At 26.5% G+C, this 21071-nt stretch overlaps 2 protein-coding genes across 2 annotated transcripts; both read right to left on the bottom strand.

Moving 5' to 3' along the window:
* Positions 1–1724: 1724 nt before the first annotated feature.
* LOC113555740 (guanine nucleotide exchange factor subunit Rich-like) lies at positions 1725–12155 on the bottom strand. The gene is made up of 22 exons (XM_026960261.1): positions 12018–12155; positions 11054–11161; positions 10833–10985; positions 10561–10738; positions 10338–10471; positions 10175–10266; positions 9719–10115; positions 9355–9558; positions 8918–9287; positions 6879–7066; positions 5981–6209; positions 5322–5431; positions 5132–5263; positions 4824–5066; positions 4611–4725; positions 4416–4540; positions 4220–4359; positions 3728–4137; positions 3494–3659; positions 2802–2990; positions 2085–2423; positions 1725–1912 (listed from the first exon to the last, which is right to left on the bottom strand). The coding sequence occupies exons 1-21, from the start codon at positions 12153–12155 to the stop codon at positions 2087–2089; spliced, it is 4158 nt and encodes a 1385-aa protein (XP_026816062.1). The 3' UTR covers positions 1725–1912; positions 2085–2086.
* Positions 12156–13551: 1396 nt separating this feature from the next.
* Positions 13552–20823, bottom strand: LOC113558158. Its single transcript, XM_026963664.1, has 8 exons — positions 20751–20823; positions 19969–20142; positions 19007–19200; positions 17239–17389; positions 14894–15027; positions 14703–14834; positions 13816–13881; positions 13552–13740 (listed from the first exon to the last, which is right to left on the bottom strand). Exons 1-8 carry the CDS (start codon positions 20821–20823, stop codon positions 13552–13554), a joined length of 1113 nt encoding a protein of 370 aa, XP_026819465.1.
* Positions 20824–21071: the final 248 nt, after the last annotated feature.

The following is a 21071-nucleotide window of genomic DNA, read 5'->3' as shown; positions in this document are numbered from 1 at the left end:
TGATTATAGCTTACTAATATACAACTTAATCAAAGTAAACAATATGTAAAAAGCAAAATGTATTAATCACTAACACAGCCTATGTGAGCTTTTAATCAGATTGTACAAAAGGCATATTTACTTAAGTTTTATACAATTTGAGTTTAATAATACTAATTTTCTTTTTTCCTTTCAAATTGACTACATATAAATAAGTACTTATTCTTATTCTACATAATAGCTACACAAAATTCAATCTTCAAAATACTAAGTTAGTCAAAGTTACTTATATAGTTATATGTCATAATTTTAGTACAAAATTAAAATATATGTTTATCATTAGTTGATTTAATTCTTATTTTTAAGTAAGCATCACCAAAATAATATATTTTGAAGATTAATACAATATAGTAAAATTAAATGTATTAATTATTTCATAATCGTGGCACAAAAGTTAAACATAAAAAAATTTAATTAAACTAAGGAAATTATATTCTATACTATTGTAAGGTTAATAATAAATAGAGTAAATAATACAATTACATTTTAAATACATTATTTGTTATTAACCTATATACAGTAAAGTGATTAATTATCTTCATGTTCATTTTATATTTTTAATCGTTGTTTATCTACACAAATTGATAATCTTCACTCCTCACGGCTACAAATATTGTGGATATTATACACCCTACTGTATTTTTATAAATATTAAAGCACTGAATATTCCTTCAATAGATACTCGTTAAGTATGCCACCTGCATTATGAATTCATTTTATTAAGAATAATACCAACAAACTTTAATTTTTTTAACAATACGTTTTATCATACATAACAAATTATTATTAATAAACATTTAAGTTGACTTTGTTTAAAATTTAAATTAGTAAGCTTTACGTCATGATAAAATACAAAAATTAGTTAAAATGATTGATCACAATCATTTCAGTTTCAACTGTTTCAAGTTTTTAAAGAAGTAGACTTGCAATTCTTTTTTTAAATTCTATTATTGTTTTGTCAACTTCCATAATGACTATATTTTGAATATTTGCCCTTGTTTACCTGATTAATGATGTTATCACTATGGTTTATCATTTAATGTTAAAAACCAAATTCCAAAAAACCAGAGACACTGTACACATTAACTATAGTTACAAATTTCAAAAGATCATTAATTAAATCTGAATCTAAATCTTCAATGAGTTACCAGATAAAATTAACTTAGTAAATGACCTCTTTTATATTTATCAGTTTTATCTATTTTATTATTTGACTCTTAATTTACTAGTATATACTCCATTAGAAAATAATTTTGTAAACTAATTGATACAATAATCAAAAAGTACAATATTATACTTAATTATAAATTGTTTTAAACTTTGAAACACGTAACTACATAAGTAGTAGGTACTAAGTATCCAAATACAATAACTGATCACACTTAGTTAATAATATTGTCAAAATTAAATATTATTATAATATTTGAAGGTATAAAAAAAATTGTAATTTGTAAGTAACATACTTAATGAGTATTCTTCAATGCTATTACCAAGATTTGTACACTGTACTAAATAAACAATATTTATCAATACATTGAGAATGTTGTTACATAAAAAAAAAAAATCAATAAAAATAATTCTTTGATTAACAATAATGGATAAATAATATCATATATCAATTAATAATAAATAACAGTATATCACAAATGTATTAAAATAATAACATGACAAGATAAAAAAATTATTTTTATTATACTTTTGATTTTTTCAATTAGTAGGCACTTAAATGAATGTTTTTTTTAAATATTTAATTCAGTCGATATTCTATGGCAAACAATTTGGAATTATATTGCACATTTAAAATGTATTGTTATACTACAATACATAACTATGAAAATAACATTTATTTTCATAAAGTCTACTAATTGACAACCTATAAAAATAATAAACAAATAAAATAATAACAAATGTATTTTTATTTACTTAAGTGTTTCTAAATTATATTTTGTCTATAACAGCAAAGATGAATTATAAATAACAAAATATTAACAAATATTAAATAAATTATTTAAGCTGTTAAGTAAAATATATCAGAAATATCTTACCATTAAGATAGTGAACAGCTATTAGGTGATTGCAAGCTTACAACAGATGTTGTATCAAAATTAGGTGTATTGTCTGGAGTTTCATCACAGCTAGAATCTAGTGCAATAGCTGAATGACAATCTGCTTGTAAGCTGTGATCAGTTATTTCTGACGTAGTATGACTACCACCAGTACCTTCACTTGCTGATCGTGATCTAGATGATTGTGTAAGAACACTGGTCAGTGAAGACGATGATGCTTGTGGAGTTACAGTAGGAGCTGGCTGTTTAGATGCTATAATTCGGTTTAATATACCCAATTGAGCTTGGCAAGTAGACATAAATGGTCGATAGCCAAAACTAAAAATAAAATATATAATTATTTCATTGAAATTTTTAAAATTTTTTTTTCAAATGTTATTTTTAGTGATAAGAATAAAGGTTACGTTTTTGTACTTCTTTAAAATACTGTGAATAATGTAATAATATGATTTGATAAATTAATTATTTAAAAAAATTATAAATCAGTTAAATAGATTTTATACATTATACTGATAAATATCTTATCCATATAACCAGAGTAACAAAAAAATTGAAAAATTTGAGTAAGAACCTAAAAATTGTTGTTTGTTAATTGAATTACTTTTTTTTCTTAATGTTAGAAACTTTTTTTTGAATAAAATACATAAATAATAATAAATAATTCATATTAAATTTAATATAAATTGTAAAAACTACCATTCATTGCAGCTCCATTGATATAATAAAATAAACGCTTGTTTTAATCTAGATACAGATTCATAACTGTGTTCCGGTGACCGGGAAATAGATATAAGCCTTTGTACAGCTAATGCATCACGAAGAAACACTGATACAATAAAGCTCCATTCCAAACAACCAGCTTCAAATAATAATTGCAGCAAATATCTGTAAAATATTTTATATAGTATTATATTTATAAAATGAATAAAAATATATTATAAGAGGATGCCATACTCACATGTGTTGTTTATGTCTCACAAATATATAACATAATAAAAACCGTTCCATAAAGGCAAGAATCACTAGGACTGTAGACCAAGTTAAATAATCTAATTTTCACTCTTTAAAAAAGGAAAACATTAGCTATGCAACATTGTTTTTATTTTTTTTTGTTTTACTAATACAAAAAAAGTTATAATTATTTAAAATTCATTATTTTTGTATTTTTCAAACTTGAATAACTTTTTTTTTTAAGTTCTAATATCGAAAAAATAAAAATGATGGCACACAGTTCAAAATCTTTTCTTTTTAATGTGAAAGTTTGATTGTTTAACTTGAATGACAGCCTAAGTGGCTCTTGCCAGCATAGAACAATTTTTACTATGTTATACATTTGTAAGAAGGAAACAACATATGCGGGTGTGACTTAAGAATAAGTAATAACCTACCTAAGTTGCACTTCAGCTTTTGAAGTGTCTTGTGATAAATGCTCATTAGAAAGTTGTTCTAGCATATGTGCATTAGGAATAATATTCCAGTTGTCAATATTAGCTTGTGTTCTTTCTTCATTCCACAATAAAGCATCTTCAGATTCACTAACAGTACTAGCTTCATCTTTAAATTAAACCATTGGATTACGACAAATAGAAAAGATTAAATCTTATTATAAATTATTTACTCACCAATTCCTGTAAGGAATCCATCTTGTGGATATTGAGAAGAAATCTGAGGAACATCTTGACAACTCATATAGCCACTATCTCCAACAGCACTACCTCCATCTACCCATTTAGGTTTGTCTATGTTAAACAACATACCAGATGGTGGTGGAGAACGTTTCTGGATAGGAGTTAATGGTCTTGTTATGGAAAAATCAGTATAAAGACTTCGCAAGGCCACAATATAGTTATCAATCCTAGCTGCTCCATTACGTTCTTTTGCTAACCATTCAACTAAATGAAAGTCTAATCGAGCAGCAAAATATCCAAGTGCTCTTAGCTTATAATTAAATAATAATTTAGCAGCATGTTTTTGAAGAATTGTATCAGTGAAAAATTCTTCAAGAATAGAATTACAAGTGACCATATCCTTTCTAAAAGAAATTATAAATATTTGAATGTAGAGAATATAAATGTATAGCATAAATAGCCAAATAGACAAAAAAAAACACAAACCCATTTTCTGATTTTCCATTTGAAAGTACAGATCTTTTTCTTTGTGAATTATTATGCTCTGTTCTACTATCAGTTCTTACAAAAGTAGAATTCATATCTATTTTAGGAGTAGTGCTAGTACTAATACTTCGTCCTCTTACCTGAAAATGATAGTTATTTAATAATTAATTAATGTATTTATTGTAACATTAAATACTTGAATGTTTCCCATTAAAAATGATAAGTCTTCCTCATTTGGATTTACTGTGCTTGCTTGTCCCATCATACTGTATTTTGCAGGAAAAATGCATGATGTTCTTGGGGAATCTGCATCATTTGGATCTAAACCACAATTAAAGTCAAATAAACAGTTAAATTTGTATACTAAAAAATGACTGAGTATTTTTTATACCAATTGCTTTCAAAAATCTGACAAGGTCTTTAGATAAATCCCATTGGCAACTATCTAAGGCTGAATCCAATAACAAAGTAGCATATTTACAACTGACTGAAGATGATTCTAAATTCTAAAAATTCATTAAAAAATATATCACAAAAAAGACGTATAAAGATAAGTATTTTTGTTATAGCTAATAGAATTATATGAATCAATTTATGTAGCAACCTGAAGTATTATAAGATATGAAGCAGCAGTATTTAAATTTTGTCGTTTAAGACATTCTTGAAAAAGATCTTTAGGTTTACCGGCTGCAGAAAATAAATAAGGCCATAATGCAATTTCTGTTTTACGAGCACATTGAACCACAGTTTCTAAATACAGATTTGGAAATTCCTGTATAAATTCTATAACACTAGGTAACTGAGCATCTGGTATAGGTTCTTTGCTGGTAGCTTCTTCTTCTAGAACCTTTAAAAGTAAAATAATTAATACATTATTATATTTTTTCTTACATTAAATAAAATATTACAAACCTCATGCAACAAGAGTTCCAAAGAATGAGAAAAATATGGTAAATTTGTACAACACCTAGCAACTTCCCAAGCATGGAAACCCAAATTACGTCGTATCAATTGTCTCAAAATTTGATGTAAATATACTTGACTCTAAAATTTGAGTTTATTATAAAAATTTGATTAATATAAAATAAATAATATTATTTACCGTTCTTTCTACTTGACAGAATGGCAAAGAAAAAACAGTAGTAGTATCTGATGTGTACAGTAATGTATCATTTTCTGCACCCAATAAAATAGCATCTTCAAAAAGTATGGCTGAAATGATTTAATAAGTATATGAATTATATGTATCTTAATAATTGCTGTTATCAATTTATCATTGATTCATAATAATAAAAATAACAAATAGTCATAGGCGCCGCCAGGAATTTTATCAGAGGGGTGCATCGTGTAAGTAGGTATTAAACGCTAATTTCTAAATAATGCTTAAATACATAATAATAATAATAATATTAATAGTTAAATACGTAATATAATATAATGTAGATAATTATGCAAAATAAAATAGTTTCAATATCATTCAATTTTTTTAATTTAATTTAATTTTTGAAAGCCAGGGGGAGCAAGTGCACCCCCTTGCACCCCCCTCGCGGCGCCCATGCAAATAGTTTTCTATTTTAAGAAAAGTAATTTAATTATGTATGTTTCTAAAACTCTTGTTTCAAAGTCAAATGGTTATTTTAAAACTGTCAGACTAAATAAGCATTGCTTTTTTTTAAACCCTACCAGTAAATTACAATATCTACTAAAATTAATAAAGTATTTATACTTTGGTCAATTGGTTAACTGAAATTTAAATCATACCTAATGGATAAATTTTAAGTTGAAATGGCAACATAATTCTTTTTGACATAAAAGTGTGTGACTTATCTCCATTTTTTGGAAACAATGGAAGCCAAACTCTCATTCCATGAGCACCACAAAATAACCAAAGGGCTTCAGTCAAATGAGGCTTATCACGGCGGTATTGGCTTGAAACCCAAGCATTCTCAACACAAGATGCCAATAAAATTGGAGATGGAATAACTTGTGACTGAAACATGATAAAATCATTATTGTTATACATATTAGTAGATACTTGAAAACTATTGTCAAATGTTTATATAATAATTTTCTACAATTGGTATAATTTTGTAAATATTTTATCTTTTTGAGCTATTTATACTTTATAGACATTTAAAAAAAAACCATAAATAATATACACCAGTATAAAACTATAATATAGATTAAATATGACTTTGAATAGTTTTTTAAAGATTAAGATAATTTAACTATCTTATATATAACTTGAATAAACTTATACATTTGTTGGTTTTTTCAGTATTTAATACATTTTTATGAAGAATCATATTTTCCCAAAAAAAGAATATTTATACACCCAAAATATTTTAATGAAACTATACAGCATAAAAACATCTTATTTTTAAGATTTTATGCACATATAAATCTGGTCTCTAATTAATGTAATTATAACAAATGTTCAAATTTTTTTTCTCAATTATTTTAAAAAATACTGAGAATTTTAACCTCCAAAAAGTAACAATTATATCCAATTGACCACCAAAAACTTCCATTAAAATAGATAATCAAAACATTTTTACTAAAAAAAAGTGTCATCAGGCACAACAGAATAAAATCTAAAATTAAAATATCAATTTTAAATTGTATATCTATGTTTAAAATAATAAAACTAAAACAATACCTGATCATCACAGCTTTGCTGATTTACTAACAGCAAATTCCCATTAATATTGAGTAAAAAATTATCTCTTACAGTAGAACCTTTAATTTTTGGTTCAATACGTAAAGTTGTAAGTAAAACAGAAACTACACAAGTAGGATGTATACATAAAGCTGACATATCAATAGTCTGTACTCTATCCAATATAGCTAAAATAAAAATAAAAAATACGATTAAACAACAAATTGTACAAGTAAACAAAATAACTATGTTAATAATATAAGATTTAAATTTATTTTTGTGATTCAATTTGTAAATTACTCAATTATAATCAGGGTTCAAAAGACCTAACAAAAACATATTTTTAATCACATCCAAAATATGATACAAATTTATTTCACTCTTTCCTTATGTTATTAATAAAATTTTATTTTACTAATTCATCAGTAAGCGTTTTTAGAGCTATTTAAGGAATGTATGAATAGAATCAAACACATTTTATTTTAATGAATTGTATTAATATTTGTTAAATGGAAATGTCTAAAATATAATTATAATTATTAGAAACACATGTTGAAGAGAATTATACATATAATTATAAATAAAAATTGTCAAAATCATAAAAAAAATTACTAATTATTTTATAGTTAAAAAATGTATAAAAACTTTTCTTTTGTATCAAGTTTTGAAAATTTCACACAAGATTTTTCATAAGTAGGTCATACTGAAATCATAAAATATAAAAAAAAAATATAAAGATAATTATTTTTGATGGATATTTTCAAGTTTTAATTTGGAATTACAAAATTAATTATTTAAATAATAAAATATAACAATATATTTAATTATTTTGTTATAATTTAAAAAATTATTGTTGGGAACTTTTATGTGTTTATATCATTATGAAATTTACTATATGTAATAACATTTTTGATTTATTTTAAAATATCTATTTATAGGTACTATTTCCACCATTTTACGGTATTCACAGAAAGATGTTATTAAATCTTATGTTATATATTAAGTTCATATAATATAGTATAGATATATATAACTGTTATTATTATAATAATTAAATATTAATAATATAATAAATGTAATATTTTCAGTAAAAATTATATTAAATTACTGTAATACTAAAAGTAAAATAAATTACTTTAAAAGCTATATCAAAAATAAGATATCATTTGATGATACATGTTGAAAGAATGTGTTTAATCAGAATCATTTTTTGTATACAATGATATATCATTGAATTCAAATGTAATACTTTTATAATAGTGACTTACACCTACTCATCCTAATCTATACCTAATTTACAGCAAAGCAGTACCCACTTACCTACCTCTTTTTAATTTAGTTTTTTGTATTTTTTAATTTTTAGTACTATTCAAAGCCCATTCAAATATGTGTTTTTAAGTGTGTATTAACATTTTAGTGTTTTAACATCTTCCAAACACTAATTATAATATTTCAAAACTTACAAGCAATTAGCATATTAAGTTTTTTTTTTTTGATAAAATGATAACTAATAATAGGTTAATTTTAAATGCTAGTTAAATTGTTATTAATAATTGCTAACTGTTCAATCAACATAATATTAAAACAATTTCAACAAATAATGTAATTTTAAACAAATCTGTTAATATGAAGGAATTGTTAGCCCAATATTTGTTTCCTCTCTGGCCTAATCGCAACATAATAGAACCAATCTTGTATTGTTATCATTAATAATAGGTTTAATTGACTTATTATTAAACTACTCAAACTTTAAGTTTAGAATATTAACTATGCGATATGTGCATTATAAATTGTAATATTTTATGTACTTATGATAATCTAAATACAAATTGAAATATAATAAAAAAAATCAACGTACAATCACATACTATGTTTTTGATTATAATTATTAAAATATGTCAATTTACTCTAATGCTGAAAGTAACAACACAAGATTGATGCAGTTGAACAAAAAATTGCTATTTTGTGAATGGACCCGAGGGATAAAACAAATATTGTCTAAACTTTTTCTTAATAATTGTATATATGTTTAAAATTACCCATATTGTGATTAGGTGAAAGCTCAATGTTAAATAAATTAACAATCCCATCAGAACAAAAAACAGCTAATCGGTTTCCCAAACAATCAAGTAATAAAGCTTGTCCAGTTAATTGGTACGAAATCATATTATCATTAGATAATCTAGAATCTCCATTATATATTCGCACTTGATGTTCATCAACGGGCACGCTGTAACATCCACATATAATATAGCATCGCCACCATAAGACTCCACCAGTTACTATCATATCTTTTTCTTGTATTTCATTGCCAAATAATTTCCAGCGATGGGTAATTAAAGAATAATGAGCAATACCACAACGCCCTGCAATTGCTATATGTTTTCCATCATCATCTATACAAGATGTCTGAAATTAAAATAAATATATTTTAATTATGTACAATTTACATTTCAAAAATTATGTAAAAATTTACTCTAATTGGCCAATTGGTTCCCAAATATGGAGAAGGTGCATAAACAATTATCCATTGTTTATTTTCAACTAAAGCACTGGTGATGGTTAATTGGTCTTTAGTTTTGTTATTGGATTGAGTCATTTTATACACTTTGGTTAAACCTGATGTTACATTCAGATACAATTTATCTTCACCTTGGAGATACAAATGTGGACGATGGCTCTAAAAACACATAAATTCCTATGATATTTTTGGTAATAAATTATTTTTTATGTTTCATTATTACACATCAGTATACAATTATTTAACAATGATTAAGAAAACAATACTCAAATCCAATATTTGGAATTAACTAAAATAATAATTTACTAAAAATAATTACCATTGTGGGATTGACAGCAAGAGCGCTTTTTAAAAATGACATTTGTAGTACTGTATCATCATGTGTATCTTTAGAGGCTCCATTAATCATCCATAATTGATAGCCTTCAATAGACCATTCCATAGAAATAATATTGAGTGGATTTCTAGAGCTCAAATCAATGTTTACACTGAAATTCCACGCCAATGAACAAACTAACAGAGCTCCAAAAGTACTCCATACGGCGAAGCCACCATTCTCCCAAGCCATTACTAAAGCACAGCCATCAGGTGTCCATCGAGTACATCTCACAAAACCTAATCCTCCACCTGGCCATACTTGACTAGGAATCACAAGGTTGTGAGATAACTGTAATCCACCAGTATGTTCATCGAGACCAAACACTATGCCTTGGGAACTACAATTTCAAAATATAAATTTTGAACGATTATTTCAAAATTAAATTAACTAACTAACTTTTTTAGTCCATATGCAATCAATCTATACTTGTGATTCAAGCTTGTACATGTAGCAGTATCAATACTAGGAGCCCAAATGCCTTGAACTTGCTATTTTGATAAAATTAAATATAATGTTATTTTTAAATGTTTAAATACTTTATTTTTCAAGTATACGTTACATTAGGGTCAAATTTTAAAGATGAAGCTGTAAGTAGTGCTGCACGACCATCATTCAAAATAATTCCAAAACCTCCAACTAATGGTGAGTATTCCATATCAACAATAAAAGTGTCTTTTGTAGTTAATGGTGCAGCTATAGAATTGAAACACAAATAATTGTATTATTATACATATTATTTAATATTTACATATTTATAACTTAATAACTAATCATTTATTTACCATTAGAAACATGTAGATCAATAGAAAATGGTGTTCTACGAAGATCTAAACAGTAATCTCGATTGATGGAACCATTCCAATGATATCGTAATACATGTCCTTTACAAGTAGACACCATTAATTCATCACGAATACAAGCCATACATTCAACACTACCATCAACACAAGCAATTTGATCCTACACAATTTAAACAAATATAATTAATATATTACTCATTTAAATTAAATACATGTATATATTACATATTATTTAATTTTAAATATTATATTACTTGTTTAATATGTAAAGATGGTATGGTCTCCTTTACAAATAGCTCATCATTTTCTCTTTTTAGACTAGAAATGTGTGAATCTTCTAAATGATATAAGCTTCCAGGATCACCAATAATGCTCAAATTGTAAAATATTAAATAACCTTTTGTAGTCTGCAACACAGTTAAGTACATTTTAGCTAATAGTTATTAGGTAATTATAAAATAAAATAAATACTAACCACTATGACTAACATACTGGAATCTGGTCTCCATTCTACACGTAGATTAAAACCAATTTCATCAAGACTTTGTGGAGATCTTGTGTAAGATGTGATTTTTACACATGGCTAAAAAAAATGTTCGTTAAATTATATGTATTTTATTAAATTAATTTAAGAAAATAATTATATTATTAATGCTTGAAAGGTAATAATATAAATAATTCATTCTTCTAAACATTTTTAAAGGTTATAGTTACTATTGACACAAATAATTATTATTATTAATATTTAAAAATAAAGTACCACTTGAATAGTATACAAGTATAACACATGTTAAATTAATTAAATAATTAGTTTGGTTCTAATAATTATTATTTATATGTTTACATAATACAATAATACACATAACTTAAGTCTTACCAGTCTTATTAATATAATTTTTTTTTTATGTAAGCATACATATATTATATTGGAAGTAATTTATAATTTAATTGATTCGCATGAATAGATAATAATATTACTATTCTGTTAAGCTTTTGACAATCTACGAATAATAATTATTTTAAAACAATTGACCTATTTATAAAATGATATTTTTAGTTAATTATTATGATGTTTCACAAAATAATAAAAATTTACATTTAAAAATCTTTAAAAAATCAAATTTCTGTATTAGGCAATTTTTAAATCAATTGTTTAGTAAAAACAATGCAGTCATCATAGCATGATACATTTAACGTTGGTGACATTTCGTTAATAAGATCTTACAGTGGCATAGTTTGTTTATTCTTTACTTCATTAAATACATATTTCAATTTTCAAAACTAGCATTAGTGTCTTACAGTAAATATTAGTAGAAATGTTGAAGGACAAAAAATTTACAAACTTTTAAATGGGTGTTAAAACAAGTAGAAGACTTAACTAATACACTAATACAAGCAATGAGGTGCATTAACATTACTTGAGGATGTTTATTGTTTACCTTGCAAAACCATATTTCTAGTCGCTCGATGGAAAGTATAGCAAATAGAATTTTGTCTCTGTTGCATATCACTTGGACAAGGGTGCCAGCAGCGTGCGCTGAAGCCAAAACTTTTGGCCAGCCTAACGGAAAGTACATGGTTTTAGTTGCACTAGGATAAACGAAATACGAGTCGCTGCAAACACATTAATCCCAAATTTATAACTGACGACCGTTAAACGTTGATATTACCGGTACAATTAGTTGTCCACTGCACTACAACGACTACAAGTTACAACCATTGAACCATTTATAAAATTATACTATTGGATAATAATAACATAATATTAACGTCGACAAATTGTATACGTTATCAGCACGTTTGGTGTCATCTTAGATCATATACTATGGATGGAGCCACGGCGTATTATGTCCATACAAAAAATTGTTACCGATATCAGCGACGAGTCTCTTGAATAGATGCTTAATCTGCGCATGCGCAAGGTTACTCGTTGCATGTTTATTATCTGGATCATTAATGATATTAACTTAAATCATAAGTCGAGCACCTATAATCAAGAGACTCGTCAATGATATCGGCAACCTTAGATCATATACTATGGATGAAGCCACAGCGGATTTTTTTGTTGCCGATATCATTGACGAATCTCTTAATTAGGTGCTCGATATGCGCATGCGTGAGGTTAATCGTCGCATATTTACCAGCTGGGGAATCAGATATCAGAATACGGTATTTTATTTTATTTTTTCGTGTATTATACGTGTAATTTGTATTTAAGACTTAAGTATGATATAATAATTTTTTGTAGTATACCGTACTGCTACCTTGCTGTTATTTGGGATCCCCACACTGACGACAATGCTTGCCAGGTCGAAAGGATACTGCGCAGGTTCTTGCGATTCATCAGCTTCTTTTTGGCCATCAAATGTCCATCGATTAATTACTCCCCAGTAATATGAATCGCCATTAAACTTGATCTAGCCTCAGAGCGTAAGCGCATTATGGGTGGTAAGTTCTTAAAAGAACTGTTGGATGATAGTGTTGATTCCCCAACTTTACTAAGCTCAATTAATTTTAAAGTACCCCAACGCACCACCCTTTCCAGTACTACAATTCATATTCCTTTTTGTTCCACCGACTTCTTGCTAAATGAACCTATTAGACGTATGATGCATAATACCAATTTTGACCGCACCTTTCTCTTTTAGATAGCTCTTATCATACCTAATAACTGTATTGAAATACTCTTAAGATTTAAATTAACAGATTATTACTAATTATTCACTTTAACTTCTTCATGTATCTTTATCTAATAATAGTACCTATGTATTTTTTTTTCGTTTTTGTTTCTTTTGTAAACCATAGTACCTGTTTTGTGCATAATGTACAAAATTACCCAGCCCGTATATTCAATAAATAAATAAAAATAAAAAATAAACAAACAATATATTATACACCACTTATAATAGTTTTAAAAGTTCAATGAATTTTAGAAGGTTATAAAATAAATATCATAGATGAAAAAATAAATATTTATGAATGAATAACACTATTTAACTTCGTACAGTGAGTAATAGGTTCTAAACACTTAAAACCATGAAGCATCATCGTAAATGTTATAAACTCATTTTTATTATCACAATCACATTTTGCAGTGGGGTCGATTGTATCGATATACTTTATTACGATTCCTTTTGCGCCTATATCTTTAGCAAATTTACCCTATAAATTAAAAAAAATAATATTGAAATCATACATAAATAATATTTAATATATATTTTATAAAATATGTATTACTTTTTTATAGAATGCATCTGCATTGTCAGCACAGAAGTAAATATTATAGTGGTCAGCTTCACAATACTAAAATTATTCGTAACATGTATTAAAAAAATTTTGTAGGTGTTAATTTATATATTTTTGAAAGTAAAATTATTAAATACCTAATACAAGTACCTACATAACGTGTAAAATGTTTTTAGTTATAATATAACTAATTATTGTGTTTAAAATTACTTTTTTATACATCGCAATTGCGCTCTAAACATTTTAGGGTCGATAGACAAGTTACGCTCTATACATTTTAGGGTTGATAGACCAATTGCGCTGAAAACATTTTACAATACCTAAGGAAAATATACTAGTTATTAATAATAATTATTATATAATAAATCAAAACACTACCGATTTTTTTGTGAGTATTAATACATAATATAATATAAATAAATAAATGATTTTTTTTTCACATTTTACAATTTATCTTTTGATCGTCAATTATTCAAAATGAAATACCAGTTACATTACATTTTAATACGTTTCATAAAATTATCGATACTATTATAAAATACCCAGTCACTTTAACCAGTAATCAATTGATCAATAAATAAGTTTTAATTTTCAGGCATTTTAATATGTATTATAAAATCGCAATTGGTATACTTATCCTAAAATATAAGGAGCGCAATTGGTATACTGGCCCTAAACAAAAATTCTGTGTTAGGCTCAATTATTAGTCCATGCCCAATACATAATAGGTTGTATGGGTAACTATTATTGACACTATTAATGGTGCTGTTTAAATTTTAATTAGTTTAGGGTCAAAAATTTTTTAGTAGTGAATATTAAATAGTAATCATAACAATTAGTTTTTTCAGTTGATGGCTCAAAATAATTTATTTATATACTTTTTTATATGTCACGCAGCATGTGGGTAGATGTTCAGCGGAGGTTGTATTAAGTGTAGGACTCGCTGAGAACTCTAGATACATTTTGTCCTTTGCAATTGTTGAACAACTTAAAGCTTTTTCGAATGTTGTCTAAAAAATAAAAATAATATTTATGTGAAATTCGGTATCTGGGTGCTTGGTATTTTTACCAAGGAATGGGTGTGATTTAAAACATCATCCATTGGAACAGTTCCGCCTTTAAAGAATTCATTACACGGATTGAAATTATTAAAGCCAATTATATAATTATCCATAACATCATTTAAAACCGTAAAGTCAAACCCTATTAAACAAAAGAACATATAACATTTATAATAAATAATAATTAGATGAATCTAATTATATAAATTTATATATTATAGTCTATTGACGTGAAACAATAACTTCAGTATTTAAATTGTATTGTTATAATATATTAAAGTATGGTTAACTGGCACATACATCCACAATAATCTTGATTGATGTGATAGGTAGTTCGAATAAGATATACACACATTTAATTATAAATACTAGTATTAACACTTGTATAAAGTACTAAATTTATTTTTCATAGTTAAGGTATAATTCAAAAACTCATGAACAGACTATACATTTAAATACAAATATCAAAAGAGTAAGAAACACAATGGATCACGGATGATTTGAAATACACTTGTCCCATAGATATTGACATTGAAGAGATAATATACCTTAATAGATATTACTCGAATATCCGCTTTTCTACTGTTAGGTTCATTTTGATTTCCACGAGTTCTGTGATTATTTCTATTATTTTTTTTTTTTTTTTTGAAATGAATACCTACATACACTGATATAAATTTCATCACCAAAGCGGAGTTAACAATGGACACTAGCTTTGCATTTTATATGAATACTGATTTGAAATGCCTATGGTCAATAATGGCTATTCTAGTAACTTCGTTCTTATAATTTCACCCAAACAATTTTTTCCCTCCCCCCTCTGAACATGAAGGCTAGCTCCGCCAATTATTATTATCAGGTTATCGATAAAGTAAAATAATATTATATAAATATATCTACTTTAAAATGTAATCGATATAATTAAGTGTTTTGCCTTTTACAGTAAATTCCCGTTACAACGAATATCAATAAAACGAAAAATCCCGTTATAACGTATAACGGGACAAGATCGCGCACTTCACAAGTTTCGCGCTCTTGTGCCGTACATTGACGCAACTCACAAACAAAATTGACAAAAACGCGCCGACGACCACAAGCACTCATAGTTAACGCAACCTAAATGGCGCGCACCCCGCCGCCGTCGATGCAAACAAGTTTTTCATTCTCTTATTTATTTTTTTTTCACCGGTCACAATTCATTTAAAACAAAAACACAAAATACCTACTTCAAATAAAAAATATCAAGAAAAATATAAAAATAATAAGAAAGCTCAAAAATCATCAATACAATATTTAAAACGTCAAAATTCCAAATTCAAGATACCAATGTCGCAAACTACATATAAGGCCGTCGGAGGAGCCACCGCCGTACTACCTTCGCCCCCATTTCTTCCCATAGCTGGTTGACTGGTCACCAGAAGGTATTAAACGATCTTCACACGGTGATTCACAAAATGACCATACAGCCACCCGACTAAAGTATGTCACCACGAACCGTGGTACCTTCTTGAGATTTACTTCAACAAGGGGACAACACCCGGTTGAATGGGGCATTATATCGTATATTCACTATGCATCACATACTCGTAATACATGGTAAGGTAGAATATACGATAAACCACCAGTATACCGCCGTGTTTTTTTGTGCTATCGTGTTAAATACATCGCCAAGGAGCCGAAGCACAGCCGTCCAACAATTATCAACAGCAGTCCAAGGAGCAGTACGAGCCAAAGAGCCGACGCCCAATCATACACAGTGTAGCTAGAGCAGTACGAGCCGTAGAGCCGCCGCCAAACATATAGAGTGCAGTCGGCAAATCAATCCTGTGAGTTGTCATATTATTGTAACCTCTTGTAATATTTTTATTGTATTAAAACGACACTAAGTCAAAAAGAAATTATTGTAAAATAATATATGCAAAACATATAATAATAAAAAAATACGAAGCTAACGTTATATCAAGCAAAACAAGAAGGACATGAAATTCGTTACAAACGAAAGTCATAGAAGTCCCCTGCTGAAAAGCAGGGCTTATATTATAGAGCTTATTCGAATTTCCGTTACAACGAAAAAAAAAATTCTGTCCTCTAGAGTTCGTTTGTAACGGGATTTTACTGTAAAATAATATAAAAGTCCTCCCGTTTAATTTATTATTCTGGCAATTGTTTATAGTCACTTCCACATAGAACAATCATTATGGATTATTTAATATAATAAATACATATATAGATAAATCGTAATAATTAAACTTTACTTGAAACAATTTAAAAAAATTCCATTTCGTTCATATTTCAAAAAAATTATAATACATACATTTTTATTAAATTCGTTTATGTTAACTTATATACTTACAATCTGGAGAATTTGGTTTATCACTATAATATATCATGTTGCTTGCGCTCACATATAATCCAATACTCAAATTGGATTTTATTTTTTTTAATTCAGTTATGTATTCTATTAACTTCTTAAAAAAATTTGGATCAAAATGAAAATCTGCATTCTAAGAAAAAAAAAAGAAAAAATGTATCAGTACCAATAAAATTTGAACTACTTATATATACATTTATTTGATTGTTCTAAATAATCAATGAACATGTTTGAATAAATATTTCATTGGTATCCAAGTAGACATTATTCATAAAATATTAGGTAATACCTATCCTTTTAGAGAATGATCGATTATATTTAATGTATAGGCACAGAAAACTAGATGAGGTTATTATTCCGTCAAGATTATTGAGATAAAATAAGGACAATATAATAAAAAGTAACATAACGGGTCGAATAACAATAGATTATAAATAAATGAACTAATGGGGTGGGTTACATGTCTTCGAATGTCATGTGTTCGAAAGTCATATTTTCGAATGACAAGTGTTAAAAAAATCATTTATTCGAAAAGTCGTATGAACGAAATAATATATTAAATATTATTATTTTATTTTTAAACGGACATTTTTACAATGTATCCGATTATCAAAAAACGTGGATAATGTTTTTACCTAAAATAGGTCAATTCACTCTAATATCAAAATTAAAGCACACTATTGAAACTAGTGAACAAAAATTTACTATGTCGTACGTGTATAAGACGGAGACAACAGTTATAACAAATATTTTTCAACAACTTTTTAACAGTCTATTAAACGTGGTAGTGACAAAATATACGTTGCGTTATTGTATTGTCTACTAGTTGGAATAAATCAATCAATATACAGTGAAATGTTTAACTTGATTAATCAATATTGGGATGAAAATGACATTGGTGTAACGGAAAACACAGATCTTGAAATTATTATTGATTTTGAAATAGTCGCAATCAACGCAATTAATGCAGTTTATGTATTTGCTATGCATTCAACATGTTTCTTTCATTTCTGCCAAAATATTTATAGAAAAATAAAAAATGTCGGTTTATCTATGAAGTTCTCAAATGATGCAGATTTTAATATTTTAACTAGACACATCCCCGCAATTTTACAAATAAATATTTTTTTATTTTATTTTTTATTAATTTTTAAATATTAGATAGCTTTTTAGTTTAAAAAATGATTTTCGTTCACACAACTTTTCGAAAATATACCTATTCGAACAAATAATTTTTCTAACACTTGTCATTCGAAAATATGATTTTCGAAGACATGACCCGCTTCCTATAGATGGTGAGACGCCTAATGGTAAATTTATTTCGGTCTACCAGAGTGTCAAATTTAAATGTTATACATTATATTAAATAATATACTTTCATTTGTTTTACTTATTAGATAGTACCTATGTTATGTCATATGTATTGTTTGTTTGTTAAAAAATGTTTTTAATTGATTAATGAAGCGTTTTAAAGAAGGGAAAACGCATCTAGACATTTTTGCATAATTTAGACGTAATTTTAATTTTTAGTAAGATATTATAGTTGAGGTAAGTATTATTAATCTATTCGTCCTACTAATTTTTCACAGTCTCTTTATAATCGTACATATTTGAAGAGGGATTTCAACTATTAACACAGGTATCTAAAATTACAATTCAGTTGAAAAAAGAATATTGCACCACGACACGAAACGATGACGTTAATACGTTTATATGTAAACTATTTGATTATTGTTAGGCTGGTACTTACACAATCATTGTAATCATAGTTTAAATTCTTTAGTACTAAACCCGATATTTTTGAATCCATTAAAAATTCTCTCATTTTGGTCAATTCTATAGGTACATTTTCAGCATCAACTGCTTGTGCCCAAGCTTGTAGAGTTGCATAACCGTAATATAAATACAATGGTTTATCAGAGGATTCAAGAGCGCTTACATTGTCTGTAAACAAAAAAAAACTAGTTTAAAATATATTGTTTTTACCATTTACCTATCTATGATAATTGATTATAATATCAATCGAACTTACATATTACGTATTTATATTACAATCATATGGACATTAGACACCCTTCTTTTGGTCTAGAATACTTTAAATATTTAATAACTATACAATAAATGTATTGAAAACAATATCATTTAGGTTTTAATTAATTAAGTAATATTATGTTTGTTGATTGATAGAAACGACCCATTGATTATTGGTTCTTATATTTATTTAATGTATTATAAATTCCACACGATAAAATTCTAATAATGTAGGTATTCTGTGCAGAAACACGCGCACTTATTTTTTTTTTTTTAAGGAAATTCAATCATGCTTATAACGTTTTATGACATCATGCTGATGCTTGATGCACATAATACAATTTAACAATAAAATGAAAACATGATATGTGTGAAAAACTCAATATTGTGGTTTGAATTATAGATAATACATAATTAATAATATGAGTTGCCTTGAGTCACAAAGCAATAGCATTTAGGTTATGTAACAAACAATATTAACAACCAGCTCATGATGGTGGCAAAATACTATATTGGTGTCACTCCAATCTTAAATTTAAATAGCTCACCTTAATTTCTCCGTAATTTATATAATAATTATTAGATTAATAGTACCAATAATATATAGTATACACATATATTTCCTGTTTACAATTACAATGTATGGTTATTTGTTTTCAATACCTAATAGTTTTTACTTACTTTCATCCACTTGAGTAAAATTGACAGTTAAATCAGCAGCCATATTTATTCCATCATAAACTAATGATGTACACTCCTGCAATGGTAACTTATCTATTGACATGGGTGTATCTGGACAAAAGTATCCATTAGGATCAAAATCACCTGAATACATACATGGCGCTATTCCAAGCACTGAAAAGTAAAAATAATAATTTCATAAATGGTTTTTTAAATAAAAACTTTGGCCTGATATTTTAGATCCAGAGTGTAGCGTCGCTTTTAGATTTGTTTTACAATTACGTATTTTTTTAATTTGTGCGACTATTACAACATTTTAGAGCAGATGATTTGATACTGTAATCTTTTATAACATCGAATTAGATTTCCTGTAGCATATTTAATCTCTCATTTTTTTTTTTTTTATATTGAATAGTAATTTTATCACTGGCCATTTATTATAAATATATAACAATCAAGATATTAAATAAGATTTTTTTTTGTTTTACAAGCGTCAGTGGAACAGTGTACAATACCTATAAATTACAAATAGTTTTTTAACTGCCATTTGTGTTATCAATTCTTCTTTGGTTTTGAATTTCATGATTTTTATTTCACCCAACTAGGTACGTTAGATTCTAAAAAATATTGGTTGACAAATAATAAAAATTATGATTATTGATATATTTTATCGACTTTCGTTGATGGGTATGTATTAAGTAAATAATTCATTTTTATTTTTATATAACATAGAATATAAATATATAAGTAGGTATCTATTTATATTTTATTAAAAATATTACCTTGCTCAGCATTGATTGTGATCCATTGATTTTGTAGAACAAAATTTATCAGTAATGTAATAAAACTTTTCATTTTATTTTTTAAAAATCATACAAAATAATAAAATTTAATTATAACATAGAACACAATATTGTTGGCATTAGTTTGAAATTAGATTAATCAAATTCCTATAAATAACGAGATATTTATAAATTATACCATATCGCAGCTGTACTTGAATATAGTAACTATTTGATAATTTTAAACAATTGTACAAATAAATAGATAATAAAATTGGCAACAATTAATTATATTTTATTCACGTAGATATTTTTAAGTCA

This window comes from Rhopalosiphum maidis, chromosome 4 (assembly GCF_003676215.2).
Source record: "Rhopalosiphum maidis isolate BTI-1 chromosome 4, ASM367621v3, whole genome shotgun sequence".
Classification (NCBI taxonomy): domain Eukaryota; kingdom Metazoa; phylum Arthropoda; class Insecta; order Hemiptera; family Aphididae; genus Rhopalosiphum; species Rhopalosiphum maidis.
Note: the sequence above shows the minus strand (reverse complement) of the source record. Positions and strands in the feature narration are given on the sequence as shown.

What these genes read in the sequence shown, in the direction of transcription:
- LOC113555740 (XM_026960261.1), bottom strand. Translation starts at nt 12,155, where the DNA reads ATGTACTTTCCGTTAGGCTGGCCAAAAGTTTTGGCTTCAGCGCACGCT. An exon ending in TGATCTACATGTTTCTAATG is followed by an intron (nt 10,472 to 10,560) that starts GTAAATAAATGA and finishes TCAATTCTATAG; the next exon opens with CTGCACCATTAACTACAAAA. An exon ending in TTTTAATGGGAAACATTCAA is followed by an intron (nt 4,360 to 4,415) that starts GTATTTAATGTT and finishes TATCATTTTCAG; the next exon opens with GTAAGAGGACGAAGTATTAG.
- LOC113558158 (XM_026963664.1), bottom strand. Translation starts at nt 20,823, where the DNA reads ATGAAAAGTTTTATTACATTACTGATAAATTTTGTTCTACAAAATCAA. An exon ending in TTTTACTCAAGTGGATGAAA is followed by an intron (nt 19,201 to 19,968) that starts GTAAGTAAAAAC and finishes TTTTGTTTACAG; the next exon opens with ACAATGTAAGCGCTCTTGAA. An exon ending in CAGATGCATTCTATAAAAAA is followed by an intron (nt 13,741 to 13,815) that starts GTAATACATATT and finishes TTTAATTTATAG; the next exon opens with GGTAAATTTGCTAAAGATAT.